Below are 16,843 nucleotides of genomic sequence, written 5' to 3'. Positions count from 1 at the left end.
GAGAGAGAGAAAGAGAGAAATGATACTCCTTGTAAACAAACACATGGATTGTCCAAGAACAACAAAACAACCACTGCTTTTTTTCTCAGTAGACAGTTTTATGGAGCAGGGGTCATGACCTGTGACAAACTCAGCTCAGCAGGACACCTAATATTTATTTATTTATTTATTTATTTTTTCATTTGAATAAAAACAGGATGAGCTCCATATGTCCTTCTGTTTCGTACAATGAATAATTAAAATATTTATTTGCACATATACGACTCTTAAAAGATGAAATCCAACATGTTTTTAAAAAGTAACATTGTGTCCAGGGGTGCTGAATGACGTTCATTTAAATAATCACATGCGCGGCTGCCACCTGCTGGTGGAGAGTGGAACGTCTATGATTATTGTTCCTCAAACCCGTTTTAAAAAGTTACGGTTTAATCTTAAAACAAATGCAAACATGAGTAATTATCAATTTGTCAAGCTGTAAATAAAACTTATTCAGCATCACCTCTGTTTAAGAACTAAAATTTGGGCACGTTGCGCAGAATCCGCCCCCTTTCCTCAAATGTGTCCAATAGTGTCTCTAGAGGAGTCATGAGGTTTATTTTAATGACCTTTGCTTGACTTTTCCAGCAATTTACAGGTGTGCCATCATAGGTGGGCAGCAACATGGAGGGACAGCAGCTACAGCAGGTGAGCACGTTTATTTATGAGTTTATGTTTATGTTTATAAACAACATGCTTTTGCCAAAACTTTTCACAATAGAATTTGGCTCAAGACGATTTTATTCGTGTGCCATCTGCAGAGTTTGACGTTTGAGAGCAAGTCTGCTCATCGATATAACATGTAAAGAATCACCTCTCTAATTTGATTGCTGGCAGGTTTTGAACCCGCAGAGATTGAAGTCACTAAAAGAATGGATGCAGAAAAGCTCCATCACTTTAATACAGGTCAACGGGCAGAGGAAATATGGTGGTCCTCCTCCGGGTAAGTGCTCTTGAATTGAACTGAGATCAGCACATTGCAATTAAAACACAACCTGTGGCATTTCACTTTTATGTCTCTTTGCATGAGATTGAAGCATCATGCGGATGAAGACGAGCTTTAGCACACTGCATCACTGCTGTTCGTTTTCCTTCATAACATTGAGCAGAATCTGGCAGTTTACCTCTCCTTCCAGAGGTTTTAAGGATAAATCTTCATTATTTCGTTTAAATTAGCTTGTCAAGTAGGAATGATAGTTTGTAGCCATCTTATGGACGTTTGAACCATGCCTCTTTTGTGCTTTGCCTCGACCTCATTGAAACATGGACACCTGGAGATCAATTAGGCTGCAAGTCCTCATTGCTGCTCAATTATTGCTGATTGGAAGGATGTAGATTAGATTTAGATAGTTAATGAAAATGACTGGTTTGTAGATGTGTCGATCACTTTAGATGTATAGTATATAACATGTATAAATCAAAAACCAACAGTAATTTTTGTCTTTAAGAGAGACATGGGCTAGTTATAATTATTTATTCCCCAGTTTATTTTGAAAGTGTATTTATATGTATATTAATTTATTTAACGCACATTGATCTTTTGCAACAACATCTCCAAATAGTGTTGCATGATGTCACACTACATTATTCAATTTGTCATAAAAATAAATAAATAATAAAAATTTAAAATTCCTAGTAAATCTAATTTTTCAGCTTTGATTTTGGTCTCTGGTCAGTGTTTATTATGTGATGTTTTCATCAGTTTTTCAGTGTAGTTCTACTTTTAAAGGCTTAGATCATGTGGAATCACCTTTGCCTCGATCTTTATGTACAAGAGCTTAATATACTCTAAAATATATCTCAGAATATATCACTTTTAATAAAGATCCCTAATCTTGACAGTTTGAACATTTAAATTTCAGCATTTGTGATTATCATCATTTATTATAAGAAGTTTTTAATCACAGTTTGACCACTGGTCAACATGAATTCATGAAGGCTTGAAGTTACAGCTAACCAGGGTATTAAGGATTTTGTTTAAAAAAACACTTTCAGTGGCAAATGAAGAACTACTATCTGTTTCTTCATAGATTTAATTATATATAGTTGCACATAGCACTGGTGCTACAGAGGTTGAATGTTTTATAGCACAGGCCACACAATTGTAGCACAAGTAAAAAACATCTGTTACCATCTTTGAAACCAAGTAGTGCATTTCATCACTTAAACAGGCATGTGACTGACAAATGATATTAATGTTACATACAATGCACATAAAATACAGACTTTAACAAGAAATGTTTTCAGACAAACATTTTCTTAATTTGCCAAAAATGGCAGACTGCAGGAACATAACACCTCTTGCTTTACATTAAGTCAGTTTTGTTTACATAGCCCAACATTACTAACTACAGTCCAAAAAACATCCACCTGTTTTGGTTGGGCATATACATCATTAGAAAAATCTAAAAGTTTATTATAAACGATTAAATGATAAACATCTGTGATGATAATTTCTTATTTTTTGTCAGGAAATCTTATTCATCCACTCAGAGAAAAAACTATATGTATGTATATATGTATGTATGTATGTATGTATGTATATATGTATGTGTGTATATATGTATATATATATATATATATATATATATATATATATATATATATATATATGTTTATATGTATATATATGTATATATGTATATATATGTATGTATATATGTATGTATGTGTATATATATATGTGTGTGTGTATATTTTTCATATTTTATATTTTTTATTTATACTTTATAAATACTATATTTTATATATATATATATATATATATATATATATATATATATATATATATATATATATATATTGATTGATTAATAATAATGGTTATTATGATTATTATTTATAATCAATTGTCATTATGACGATTTTAACAGGATTGATGCATAACCCTGGGCAACTTAAGTCTTCAGTCTCATTCTATTCTCATAATTAGTTTCAACATTAATCATGAAGTCCTTCTGAAATCTAACCCTATTCACTTTTGTTTTTGCAGCAAAGATAATATCGCTCATTTTGACCTTTTCGTTTATTTGACTTTTCCTCCAGGTTGGCAAGGTCCTCCTCCCGGCCCAGGCTGTGAGGTTTTTATTAGTCAGATCCCACGTGATGTCTACGAGGACCGTCTGATTCCTCTATTCCAGAGCGTTGGCACTATTTATGAGTTCCGTCTCATGATGAACTTCAGCGGGCAGAACCGAGGCTTTGCCTATGCAAAGTATGCCGACCCCTTCACCGCATCCACTGCCATCATGACCCTCCATCAATACCCTCTGCAGGAGGGGGTTTGTCTGACGGTTCGCAGGAGCACGGAGAAGCGGCAGCTGCGTCTGGGGGATCTTCCAACTAACGTGAATCAGGCGGAGATGCTGGTGGCGGTCCAAATGCTGTCTGATGGTGTGGAGGATGTCTTGCTGAAGTTGGCCGGGCCCAAAGGGAGAGAGGTCGTGGCTCTAGTGAACTACTCCTCCCACTATGCGGCATCCATGGCCAAGAAAGTGCTTGTGCAAGGTATGCTGGGATATGGAAATATTTTGTAGAAGTGTGTGATTTTATTACAGTATACCTATGTTTGTTTTTTTACATTTTCAACTTTCTCTCTATGGTGTGTAAAGTTGCTGTTTGAGCATGAAAATTAGTTATTTTGTATATCAGTAAGCACTGTTTCTGAACTCCCTGAAACGCATCGATTGTAGTCTTGAGTTTTCTTCTGGGAACAAACACATCACAATATTCCTCATTTAAATAATTCCCCCCCAAAGCACATGCAAAATAGGGGGCAAGGCCTAGTTGATTTAGTTAGTAGTGTGTTGAAACTCACGGTTTTGGTAAGGGGCATGACATTTTCCAAACAGCTGACCAATCAGAGCACATTGCACTTTTCAGGGGGGGTTTCATAGAGACAGGAACTAAACAGAGCGTTACTGACAAACTGAGAAAAGAGGTGCTACAACAATGCAAAATATGTGAAAAATAATGTGTTTTTGGAAACATGAAAACTAGTACACCCCAAAGACATAATCAAGACTTTGAAAAAGGACATAATAGGTCCCCTATAACATTGGACAATGGACATATTATATCACCAGGGCTGGGCGATATGGCCAAAAAATTATCACAGTAACATTTTTCATATCAGTCGATGTTGATAATTATCATGATAAATGTCAAATCTTTATTTCATGCAAGTGTAAATAGTAGGTAGATTTTTGTCTCTTAGAAATGCACATTTGACAGTAGCTTGAGTTGACAGTAGCAGTAGCTTGAGTTGGGATGATTTATGTTCATTACATGTTCTTTAAAAACGGTAACATCTATAAAAACAACCTAAATAGGGTAACATTTACAAATTCTAACTGTTTGAGTTAGGACTCCTTTTATTAAAATGAACCATTGTTCATCTATAGTATCATACATTTTAGATCATGATAACCACAGATAAAACCACACATATAACGTTAGCACCTCACTACCATGGTAAAATGTATACTCTTAGTATAAATACAAATTCACAAATGCTGTAGTTTATCAATAAAAAATATTGTAATTATATTCCATTATTCCTTTAATACATTTAATGTCTTCATTAATGATATAATAAAATTCGACATCCCAAATATCTGCTACAATACTATGGTGTAGTTAGTGTTACTACAGTAAAAACATGGTAAATTATGGTGATTTGTAGATCGAAAAGCCTTCAGATTGTATCATTGCGCACAGTGTTTCTCATGTTTGTCAGTGCTGTTTCTTCTGGCTTTAAACTAGTTTAAATCACAGAGACATTTGTGTTCTTCACTTTAAACTCTTCTTACTGGATCTCACAACACTATTTAGTGGTCTCGTGATTTAGATCGTTCAGCAAGCGAACGCATTTGCTCTGTAAGATCGCGCTGCTGTTTCAGATAAATGGTCCGTGTGACCCGGTTCAAATTTCGTTCCGCTTTTGGCACATAAACATTATATCAAACTTTTATCATTTTATCGAGGAAAATTATATCATGATGATAATTATCATTATCGTTTGGTATTTGACCCATGGGTATTTGACCACCCATGGGTCAAATACCATTCAAAAGAGACCTAAGGAATGCTAAGGAGTTGTGTATTTCTTGTGTACTTCCAGGTTTTAAGAAGCAGTACGGCATTTCCATTACTGTCAGATGGACATCCTTCTCCAAGTCCAAGTGTGTCGAGAAGACCGGACAAGATGACTGCTTTACCCCACCTGGTCTGAAACCCCTCACTAAACCCTCCCTCAACCCTCCACCCCTGCGCCCTCAGCTCTCTCATCACGATATCCCAGCACCCCCCCCTCTCCTGCCATTTTTCCGGGCTGTGGGGGGTCCGCCCGCCCCGCCGAGAGATGAAATGATGGCTCAAGCCCTCATGAACCGTGACACCGTGTCTCAGCTACAGATGATGTGCGAGGCAAACAGACTCGGTGCGCCGCAGTACGAATTTCATTACAATTACACTGGGCCTGATGGCTTCTTCTACTTCAGCTACAGAGTCCTGATCCCAGGCCTCCCTCTGCCTCTGTACGGGGCTGTCCAGATCCTTCCAGGCACCAGTGCTGGAGCCATGAAGGGGGAAGTTTATCGGGCCGCCGCTGAGCAGGTGATCCAAACCATGTGCAAGGTCTCAAATTTGCGATCTTTCTAAAATTTGAGCTGCTTTTGCTAATGTAATGTAACGTTATCAGTTTTACGTTCAGTATTATGGTTTGAAGGCATGTACTGTTCTAGTTTCATATCAATGAGTGGAAATTTATGATAAGGAAACATTTCATTTACTGTTAAAAAAAAAATGGAACTAGGCAGTCAATTTATTTTAATTTTACAAGCTCTTGAATTCTGTGGTATGAAAGAAGTTTGAAGTATTATGTTCTTGTTGATATGTTTTATGATATTTTAACTATGTAATATTAATCATTTATGTTTAGGCAGCCTCATCACATTTGGTTGACTGCATGTTTTCACAACTTAGTATTTTGAATGTTTTCACCGTTTTTTACTTCACAATTTGTTTTGCGTGTTTGTCACGATTGTTGACTGCATGGTGTGCTCTTGTGTTTCCTTGTTTGATGGGTTGTACGGACTATAAATGACTTTTGTACAGTAAATAAGTTGTTCAAGAAAAAATACTTGTGCAGGCTATTGCTCACGTCCCGGATTATGACATGCATATATTGCCATTTATCATACTTGTAAGTCAAAACCCCTAACATAAGAATTAAACCTTAACACATAAAACAACAGATATGAATAGCACCCCATGTGATTTGAGGTACCATTCTAAGGGTTGCACGATTTGGGGAATAAATCACATTTTTTAATAGAACCCCAGGTTTGCTATGCTTGCATGAAGGGCTACATAATTTGGCCAAAAATCTTATTGATATATAACCATATGACTATAAAATAACATACTTACAGCTGTAAAATACTAATATTTATGGCTCTCTTAATTAAGAGGATCAAAAAGTCTGATAGAATGTACGGAAAATAAATGTTAAAGGTGCAGAATTTTGCATGTGGCATTAAAACGGATCATAAAGACAAGACAAAATATCTTAGTTACTCATTTATTGACAGATCGGACATAATCCAAGCACATTTTAAAAGAGCAGGCAATGAGTTGAATATTTTCATTAATGTACATGTTCAACTGACACAATTGTAACTGGCATGTGGTAAATAGGGGCGCCGCTGTCCTCCGTCTATATGGTGGATGTTTAAGATTTTTTTTTTTTTTTTTTTTTTTTAAGATTACAAGGTCCGTTTCTTGATTTCATCCACCAGATACGCTCTGGGCATATCCACCTGCAGGAAACCAGACAAAATAGTAGTTATTTTTAAAATTTTTCTTGACTCGTTACTCAAAGGTTATTAAGGTATACGTATGTAAAATCACAATTTATTTTCAAAAATGAAAACTGGATTAAACATGCAACATGCATAATATTTAGCGTGGAATAATGCATACAATTATTTTATCAGTTAGTTAAATGTTGAATGGCATTTCAAATTGTTTTATACAAATTACATGTACATTAGAGGTTAAAACAAATCCCAGATGTCAAAGCTCACCTCTTCTCGGCTGGCCACGTTGCGCAATTTGACGACTCCATCTTTGAGTTCTTGCTCTCCTAAAATAGCCACAAGTGGAATCCCGGTTTCCTCACAGTGCTGCAGTTGGCTCAAAAGCTTTGGGTTTTTCTTATATAAAACTTCAGCCTGCAGCACATAATACAGTGTCAGAGAAAATTAATGTTTTCTTGATATGACATCCAAGCATATACAAACCTTGATTCCAGCGTTCCAAAGCTCTGTGGTCAGTCTGAGTCGCTCTTCTAGAAGGTTCTTCTGCGCTGAAGCCACCAGCACTTGAGTTTCAGTGGTGCGCACCTTCTCTGAAGATGTCTGGAGGAGATGGGAATATTCCATATTTGTATTCAAATACCTTTTCATATTAAAACAGTGGCACCATTATAAAAATATACTCAAATGATTAATTAAATATATACAGAAAAAATACACATTTAAATACTTAATTAAAAGCAATTAATAAAATCAATAAAAGACTTTGAAAGATTAATAGTCTAAGAGTTAAATATTTCATAATAAAACAGTAGAAACTTTCTTAAATGTACTCAAATTATTAATAACAATAAAAAATGCAAACAAAACTGTTTAAAACAGATTACTGTTATTTAAATATTTTAAATTAATCAATCTTCCCTGATTTAGATATAAACCTTTCATAATAAAAATAATTGGAACCCTTATACAAATGTTCTCAAATTATTAATAATTAAATGTAAATCAAAATGTTTTTATAAATATTTAAAATGAATCGATCTTCCCAGTTTTAGATTTTAAAAACCTTTTATAATAAAACACATTTTAATGTTCCCAATTATAGAAGAACTCTCATTCACAGAGAAATTTCACAATACAGAAGGTAATAGGGTAACACTTTACAATAAAGGTTCATTTGTTAACATGATTTGTATTAACATGAACTAACCATACATTTGTTACTGTATTTGTTAATTTTGTTAATAAAAATACATCCATTCATAGTTTGGTCATGTTAGTTTACAGAATATTAATGTAAACAAGTACAACTCTTGCTTATAATAATGTATTAGTAAATGTTGAAATTAACATTAAAGATTAATAAATGCTGTAGAAGTGCAGTTCAGAAGAATTAGTTCATGTTAACTAATGCAGTTAACTAATGTTAACTAATGAACCTTGTGTTACCGGTAAATGTGTTGCAAAATGACATTGTTACATTTAATTCTTAAATTAAATGTATTCTTAAAACACTACTGTAGAATGCATGCTTCCAAAAAAGACTTAGAAAAAATATGGGAGTTTTTTTTTTTTTTTTTTTTTTTTTTTTTTAACTAAAGTCTTTGTATGTCCTCAAACCTGCCCTTCTTTCTCTAACCTCAGCCTTCTGCTCCATGATGGAAAAGATCCTCTCAATCCCAATGCTGACGCCTACGCAGGGCACTTTCCTGCCCTTGGGGTCAAACATGCCCACCAGACCGTCGTATCGCCCTCCGCCGGCCACGCTGCCAACGCTTACACCCGCCTCATCTGCCCCGTTTTGCTCTGCGGGCGTAGACACTGGTGCTGGGATGGTCTGGGATAGCACCGCTTCATAAATCACACCTGTGTAATAGTCCAGTCCTCGTGCCAGACTCAGATCAAACACCACCTAGAGAGATAGAGAGAGATTTAAAAATTAATGGGGGCAAACTAAAAGAACAAGACCACAGATGCAGACAATAATGCAGAAATAATGAACATGAAATTATAACTGAATTTACTGAACCGAAAAACCCTTGTAATAAACTTTATAGGGTGTGTATTTCTTATCTAATGGGTCATAAAATGTAAGAAAAATGCATGTGAAGCATAAAAAAAAAAATCATCAGGTGTGATGTGATACAGCATCTCTTTCAAGTTAATCCAAGTTTTTTGTTCTAACTCGTAATTATGTCAGTTTGTTTAAAATTTGTCACTAGACTCTTGAGTGGCTGGGATTTTTTTTTTTTTTGCCAATATTGGAAAATCATCTTAATTTATAGAATTTCTTGACGAACATTAATCCAATTTAATGCATAATGCAAACATCAATAAGAAAATATCAATTTCAATTTTATTGACTGAATTTTATTCAATAAGAAAAGATACAAAGTAGAAGCATTTTCAGTACTGGTCTTAATACCCTCTTTTGGTACAACCACTAATCTATAGAAATGACTGGATTTCTCATGACATCATTAAAAGTGAATCCACCGCTTGCGTATTCCTCACATCATTTTCCCTCACATTCTATTGAATAGGAAATCATCTGATTTTTAATGAGAAAACATTACAGTGTTTTTATATCTGAAGTCTCCATGTACGTTCTAACAACAAAAAAATGTCCTAAACATTAAATGGTCATTTGCCCATAAACATTACAGATAACAATTTGCATACATATATCCCAAAAAAAATCATGTCCTACTGATGCGCTGCAAATCGGTCAATAGATAGGTCAATATTTTAGCTGCAAGTAAATGATGCGGTAGGGAATACCAATATGGCCGCTCAAACTATTCCGGTGGCTTCACCGCCTGAGGGCAGTTTAGAACGCAATGAGTAATCCAGTCATTTATATAGATCAGTGGGTACAGCACACCATTTCTTCAGTATTGAGGACAATAGGAAATAACTGACTTTTCTTTTGAAGCATTCTTGACCTCTGACCTCACCTTGTCTGTGACCTGGAAGAGCTCCAGGTAGCTGAAGAGCTGCTTCATATCTGTGAGCCCAGCGCAGGCCTGTTTGCTCTGGGACAGTTTGGGGTCCTGAAGCAGCCGCTCAGCCAGATCTTTCCCACCTAGAGGTCAAAGATGTCAGAGGAAATAGGGAAACACCCCAGATAACATATCTGGTCAGGTAAAAATTGACTGTAGGTGATTGTGAGAAGTGGGTGTGATGAATGTTACTTACCCTGCATGCTGACATACTCCCCAATCCGATCGGCAACTTCCTCTGAAAGACCTTTCTCATTTACCATCTCCTTTTTTACATCCTCCCAGGCCATCTACAAACACAACAATGGGCAACCTTAAATTAGGGTTGTATTGATGAAAGTTAATGTTAACAGCAAATTGTTGGCCATATTTTAATTATCTGAATTGTTTTAGTCTAGTTTAAATCGACTATATAACTCAAACTCATTACATACTCCGGGAGAAAACATCCTCTTATAATTAACCCCTTAATATGATTAAGTTTTGGACATAAAATGCAGACAGATTTAACTGCTCTGCCTCTGACATAAAATGTCTTCATCTTAAAATTAAACAAAATCTCAAAGAAAATGGTCTTATTTTTAATTGATGATATGCATTCTTTATAACAACTTGCATGCAGCATTCATTCTTTCAAGCAGACATTTATTTGTATAAATTAAATAGAGATTAATTCTCAAAGCTATTAAAATTATTCAGTCAAGAGCAGTGAGTGATTTTCTCTTTTTCTTTAGTTGTTTAATTAACAATGACGTACAGCAGCAGAATCCAAAACACTGATACACATCTGATATTCTCCCAATTGATTACAATCACTTAAGACATAAGCCAACTGTGTTTACGTGAATACTTGCCAAAATGGACATTGACATTTTTGTGTGTATTTGTCTGAAAGATGTGAAAGAGAATTCAATCCAGTACTTGTGCGCTGACGTCTGAGAGGTGGCATTCTTTGTGCGCACAGAAAACCGGACTGAATTGAGCTCTTTCGCATCATCACACAGCGCAGACGAAAATGTAAATAGATTTGTCATATTTTTTGCCATTCAAAACTGGTTATTAGTTAATATCTTGTTTTCGTCAGTGAAAGTGTCAAAATTATTCGTCAATGAAATTAACACAATGAAATTATGTGTGAATAAAAATTCACTAAACATTGTAGCATGCCTCCAATCCAATAACTGCAATAAGATGTGTGCTTGGCAACATTTGTTTTCCTTAAGAAAAAATTTACATGTACTGTACATAGATCGATCTGTCAAAATTCTCTTGTAGTTTGATCTCTCACCTTATCCAATTTGTCCACTGTGGAGCAGATTGTACGGAACTTCTCATCAGGAACACCGCACACGGCAAACATTCCGTCTAGAATGCGTCGGTCATTCACCTGAAACACCACAACAGTGACTATTCATCTCAAACTGATAAATATACAAAAAGAGGTCCTGTAAAGACTCTAATGACCACAAAAATTCTCATGCTGACCAGCAACTAACCTTGATACGAAAATCTCCAAGATCTAATTCGCTCAGGATCTCGTATACAATTTTCAGACACTCAGCATCAGGAATCATGGCATCGTACTGACCTGCAATATCGAAATCCTGCAGCCACAGAGAACAAGAATTATTTAGAATTTTAAAAATAAATAAAAATGAATAATAATAACACTACAACTAATAATAATGACACTAATAATTATAATGATGATACTAGTAATTAATTTTATTAAGGGGTGTTTTGCCTTCAGACTCATACCTGCATCCCTGTGCACAACATTTTTACCCATATATCTAACATACAGCCTTTTGAAAAATTAAAAATGGAGAAATTAAAAATGAAGTCCTCCTATTATGCATTTTCGGATATTGCCTTTCATGTAGTGTCTGTTTGTGAATGTAAAAGTGCATGACAAATGAAGTTATTGTCTCCCAAAATCCCCTCTTTAAACAAACAGAAAGCACAGGTGTCCAGAAAGGTCCCAGAATCCAGAGCAAGGTACTCACACACTGGTAGAACTCCCTGTATCGGCCACGTGTCATGGCTGGGTTGTCTCTACGGTACACTTTAGCGATGTGGTAGCGCTTGATGTTGGTGATTTTGTTCATTGCAAGATAGCGAGCAAACGGGACCTGAAGAGGACAAAGTCAAGGAGCCAACTATAGGCAGCACTGTTGAATCTTCAAAAATTATTGATTGAATTAAGATGAGACTGTATACATGCATTTGCACTATATGCTACAGCTATTAGTGCTTTTATAGTAATATAATAAATACACCAATCACCAATACATGTACAATTATTAATTGAAATGAAAAAAAAAAAAAAATGATTTTTTTTAGCGCAACCTAGACTTTGCTACAACTTAATTGGGTGCTGATTTTTTTTTTTTTTGGTTTGCTCAATAGTTCACCCAAAAATGAAAATTTTGTAATCATTTACTCACCCTAATGTTGCTCCAGACCTGTACAAGTTTCTTCTTTTGGTGAACACAAAAGAAGATATTTTGAAGAATCTTAGTAACCAGACAGCTGACGGTAGCCACTGACTTTCATAGTAGGAAAAAAAAAAATACTATGGCTACTGTCAGGTTACCAACATTCTTCAAAATATCTTCTTTTGTGTTCAACAGAAGAAAGAAACTCATACAGGTCTGGAACAACACAAGGGTAAGTAAATTATTTAAAAAAAGATCAGTTTTTGGTGAACCATCTCTTTAATCAATTTAAGGTTTCATTGGTTAACTACATTAAAGTAACAATGAACAAAACTTCTGCAGCATTTATTAAACAATGTTAATCTCAGCATTTACTAATACATTTTTAGGATCTAAAGTTGTATTTGTTAACATTAATGCACTGTGAAGTAACATGAACATTTGTATTAACTAACAGTAAGAAAGGTTAATAAATGCAGTAAAAACAATGTTTATTGTTTGTGTTAGCTAATGCATTAACTAATGTTAACAAATGAAACCTTATTGTAAAGTTACCAATTTCTCACATTGACATTTAAAAAAAAAAAAAGGTTATTTAGGTTTAACATCAAACAATCTGCAAAAAAAAAAAAACATCTACAAAATAAAATTCAATATAAGATCAATAAAAACATGTCTTGTGGATACAGTGAGGTCATATCTCAAGGACAGAAGTTCTCCTCCCTGGTCCTTCAGATCGTAAATAAGTTTAGAGTCTTCTCCATACTTCCCTGTCAATGTTTCCTAAAGAAACACAAATAAACGATCATTACAATCAATTAATGCAATAATGTGACGCACAGACTATTGTGTAACTGTTCAAGAGACCTTCAGCTCAAAGACGGGGGTATCGATGGTTTCAGCACCATGGCGTTTAAAGCAGCTGATGATGATGTTGAAAACCTTTTCTCTTATAGCCATCTGCTTGGGGTTATAGTCCCTGGTCCCCTACAGAGAGGAAATAAGAGATATTGCTCGGTACAAAACATCTCACTTTAAACAAACCTTCATGTCTACAATGTCACAAAGTATTATACCTTGGCTGTTTTGAGAACAAACACATGTTTTCCCTCATCTCCTCCCAGCTGAGCTTTCAGCTGCAACAGTTTGGCCACCTCTTCATCAATCTGAGAACAGAACAGTGTTTTTTTTACCTTCAGCATAATGAACATACAAAATCATGGCTGAATCATGAAACTTGTCAAGAAAATATCCAGATCATATTTCACCCCAAAATCAAAAAGAAGCCAATTTGAAGGATTTATTTTTGCATTGTGATATTATTTTCACAAAAAAATTAAGCACAAAATTCTCATTTTCTCAATACATCATGTTAGTATTTGTTGCATGTATTTAATTGAGGGGAAATGGAAAATTATAAAATCTGTTACTTTTTTCAACCTTACATGTATTGCGTTCAAATGTTTGGGGGCTGTAAGATTTTATTTTTTTGGCGAAATGAGTCTCTTATGCTCACCAAGGCAACATTTATTTGATCAAAATAGTACATTTCTTCATTAAAAAAAAATTTAAATGATAGTGTATGAATACACAATGAATATATATTAAGAATGTTGATATTTATGATATAAAATATATATTTTTTGTTTTTTCTCAGCATTCAATAAGTTTTTGGACTGGAAACGGGATGCGAACAAATGACAGATGGTAATTAAAGCTAAAAGACAAGATCAGGAGTGACAAATAAAAAGGTACCTGTGATAAAGTCATTCCAGAAGAGAAACGCAGAGATGGCAGGTGTGCAGCAGACCGACGGCCCATGAGTCCAGCACACAGGCGCATGGAGACCAGCCCCAGGGCATTCATTATGCAGTCCAAACATACACACACACCGAAGTCACAATACCATACAGTCCAAAAGCATCCACAGGTGAACCGTCCGATCCCACAAACAGCAGGGATATTCCAGGTGTGCGGTGATAGTGGTGGTGATATCCGTGGCAACAAGTAGGAAGAACAGGAGAAAAGTGGTGAGCAACCCTGTCACTAGGGGCCCGTAAGAGAGGCAACACAGCAACGAGGAAGCAAAACATGAGAGGAAGCCGTCAAAATCCACCAGCATCCCCAAACTGAGTTAGAATCATGTCATATCTCTTACTTGAGCACATAAACCACATTAGGCCTTTTCTATCACCCCTTGAAATATAAATCCCTCACATATGACTCAACTTACCCTTTGACATACACACTTTACTACAAACATGGGTCTTTTTTAGTCATATTTTATGGTACTACAGACTGAAATATGATTATGAGTCCCCCTTTATGTCACTGCACGCCCAATACCTCCACATTTTCATTCTAAACCAAGCAATCACTAGAAATGAATGTATTTCAAAATATCCATTCATCAATACAGATTTATTTATCCATCTATATACAGTACTGATGTCCACTATGGCTGACAGATTGCATCAGCTAGCTAACAGTTAGCATCATACCGAAAGTCTAATGTAGAATAACATTCATTAAATCTTGAATAATGATATTGGAAGCAATCCAGTCTCCTAAAACAGCGCATAACCTGCCATGCAGATCAGACCTAAACATTTATGATATCCTGTTTTCTCATATGAAAGATACAGCAAGCAGTTATTGGTCATTCCATGTGTTCCTTCATTAAGCTTAAAAAAAAACGATTCAAAGCTTATACTAACCTGTTCTTTGCTCGCTTTCTCTGATTTCAGTTTCCTGACGACCTCTCCTTGTGTTTTAATCGCCTCCTGTAGCTGTGCTTTATCGGCCATGGTGCTTCACAGAGCCGACGATGAACCAGCGACTGAACTGAACTGCAGCTACTACTGCGGGCGCACACTTTAAACGTCACTGTATCTCCTCAGATGAACACTAGGGGGCGCTTTATATCATCAGCGGAAAACATGGGGAACAGATTTTTTTTTATTTTTTTTTTTTTTTTATTAATGAAACCAGTTACAAGCAAACAAACAAACAAGGTACATAATCAAATCACAAAATAACATTACAATGATCAGCCATAGGTTGAGCATAACCAATAACAAACATAGATCACAATAAAACAAACTGACAAATAAATAAATAAAAAATAAATAAAATGAAATAATAATAAGTAAATAAATATATATATATATTAAGATAAGTCAAAAGGGGCTTAGTTTTAAAATAATTCTATCTGTCTAACAGAGAAATCAATTTGAGGGCTTTTGTGTGTTTAACTAATTTTAAGGATTTGCACAAGAGTTTAACCTCATTCAGCCACTGGTTGAAGTTAGGACTAAATTTAAACCATCTGCACTTATTAATGAAAAACTTTCCAAGACATAACAAAAAATTACAAATAAACTCCAACTCTTTGTTTTCCAAAAAAATACCTAATTATCTTTACAGTAAGGGAAGGGAGTTCAGCCTCCCTAGACCGTAACCAGTTTTGCATATCTCTCCAAAAAGGTTGCACCATTCCATTCCATTGCACCATGTCCTTTCAAAAAAAGAACACATGTTCTAAATTTTCAATATTTGTTTCACAAAAAACACAATTATTCACATTAAATTTTAATCTTAAAAAAATCATTGGTGGGATAAATCTCATTTAAAATTTTGAAATTCACTTCTTTCGCTTTAGGAGGGAGGGGAAAAGACAAATATTTTTTCCTTATTTTTTTAATTTCAGAGTTATCAAAATCCTTAAGTATATAATCCCGTTTAATAGGGTTTGGATAATAAGCATGTAAAATTAGTTTTCTAATGACTCTGTTTTTGCATTTTTTGTCACAAAAGTCACAACCTTCCAAGGAGAGCTGCCTCAATTCTGGGGAGACCTTGGAAAACAAAATGTCTTCTCTAACCATTAATCTTATAACAATTGGAATAGCTCTAATCATTCTATTATAAATACTGCAGTTGGTATTTCTCACAAAATTCTCTGTACAGTAACAAATTTCCATTAACATCTAAGAAATGGGCCACCGCCCAAATCCCTTTGGCTTTCCATTCCTCAAAATATACAGATTTTCTTCCGAACCTTATATATCTGTTATTCCAAACTGTAGTGTTGTGAGGAGTGAAGTTATGTTTGTACAATAGTTTCCAATACAGCAGCACTTGCTGATGAAAGGTTGAAAGTTTAACTGGTAGCGAGGTACACTCAAAGTCACAACGTAAAAAAAATTGTATCATGGGGAACATAGATAGGGAACGATTTTTCTTTCACCATATGCTGGCTATTTCAGTAAATTATCATTATTATTTGTTTTTATTTTAAACAAAAAAGAACGTAATGGCCGTAGTGCTTCAGTTAGTTTCACACTTATTTAATACATATATATTCATAATTATTACTTTTATTATTTTATTATATTTAAATATTTTTTATATCTGATTTATTATAAAGGGGACAAAACATATTGTTGTTTATTATTTTGAATTATGTTTATGAATACTACTGCTGCTAAAATACTATTACTAATAATAATAACAATTAGCCTATCATTATTATTGATACATTATTATT

General features: G+C 34.8%; 2 protein-coding genes across 3 annotated transcripts; one reads left to right on the top strand and one right to left on the bottom strand.

Moving 5' to 3' along the window:
• Positions 1–660: 660 nt before the first annotated feature.
• Positions 661–5,697, top strand: dnd1 (DND microRNA-mediated repression inhibitor 1). The gene is made up of 4 exons (XM_067382220.1): positions 661–684; positions 874–979; positions 3,082–3,543; positions 5,159–5,697. The coding sequence occupies exons 1-4, from the start codon at positions 661–663 to the stop codon at positions 5,695–5,697; spliced, it is 1,131 nt and encodes a 376-aa protein (XP_067238321.1).
• Positions 5,698–6,768: 1,071 nt separating this feature from the next.
• On the bottom strand, positions 6,769–15,157 carry hars (histidyl-tRNA synthetase). Of its 2 annotated transcripts, XM_067382196.1 has the most exons (14): positions 15,012–15,149; positions 14,050–14,340; positions 13,371–13,460; positions 13,162–13,281; positions 12,982–13,077; positions 11,863–11,988; positions 11,353–11,460; positions 11,145–11,243; positions 10,053–10,146; positions 9,812–9,939; positions 8,494–8,766; positions 7,341–7,457; positions 7,125–7,271; positions 6,769–6,857 (listed from the first exon to the last, which is right to left on the bottom strand). In XM_067382196.1, the coding sequence occupies exons 2-14, from the start codon at positions 14,158–14,160 to the stop codon at positions 6,804–6,806; spliced, it is 1,563 nt and encodes a 520-aa protein (XP_067238297.1). In that variant the 5' UTR covers positions 14,161–14,340; positions 15,012–15,149; the 3' UTR covers positions 6,769–6,803. The 2 variants fall into 2 exon arrangements, with proteins under 2 accessions (XP_067238297.1, XP_067238307.1); XM_067382206.1 differs by lacking the exon at positions 14,050–14,340 and having other exon boundaries at positions 15,012–15,157.
• Between the last annotated feature and the right edge of the window lie 1,686 nt (positions 15,158–16,843).

This window comes from Chanodichthys erythropterus, chromosome 1 (assembly GCF_024489055.1).
Source record: "Chanodichthys erythropterus isolate Z2021 chromosome 1, ASM2448905v1, whole genome shotgun sequence".
Classification (NCBI taxonomy): Eukaryota; Metazoa; Chordata; class Actinopteri; order Cypriniformes; family Xenocyprididae; genus Chanodichthys; species Chanodichthys erythropterus.
Note: the sequence above shows the minus strand (reverse complement) of the source record. Positions and strands in the feature narration are given on the sequence as shown.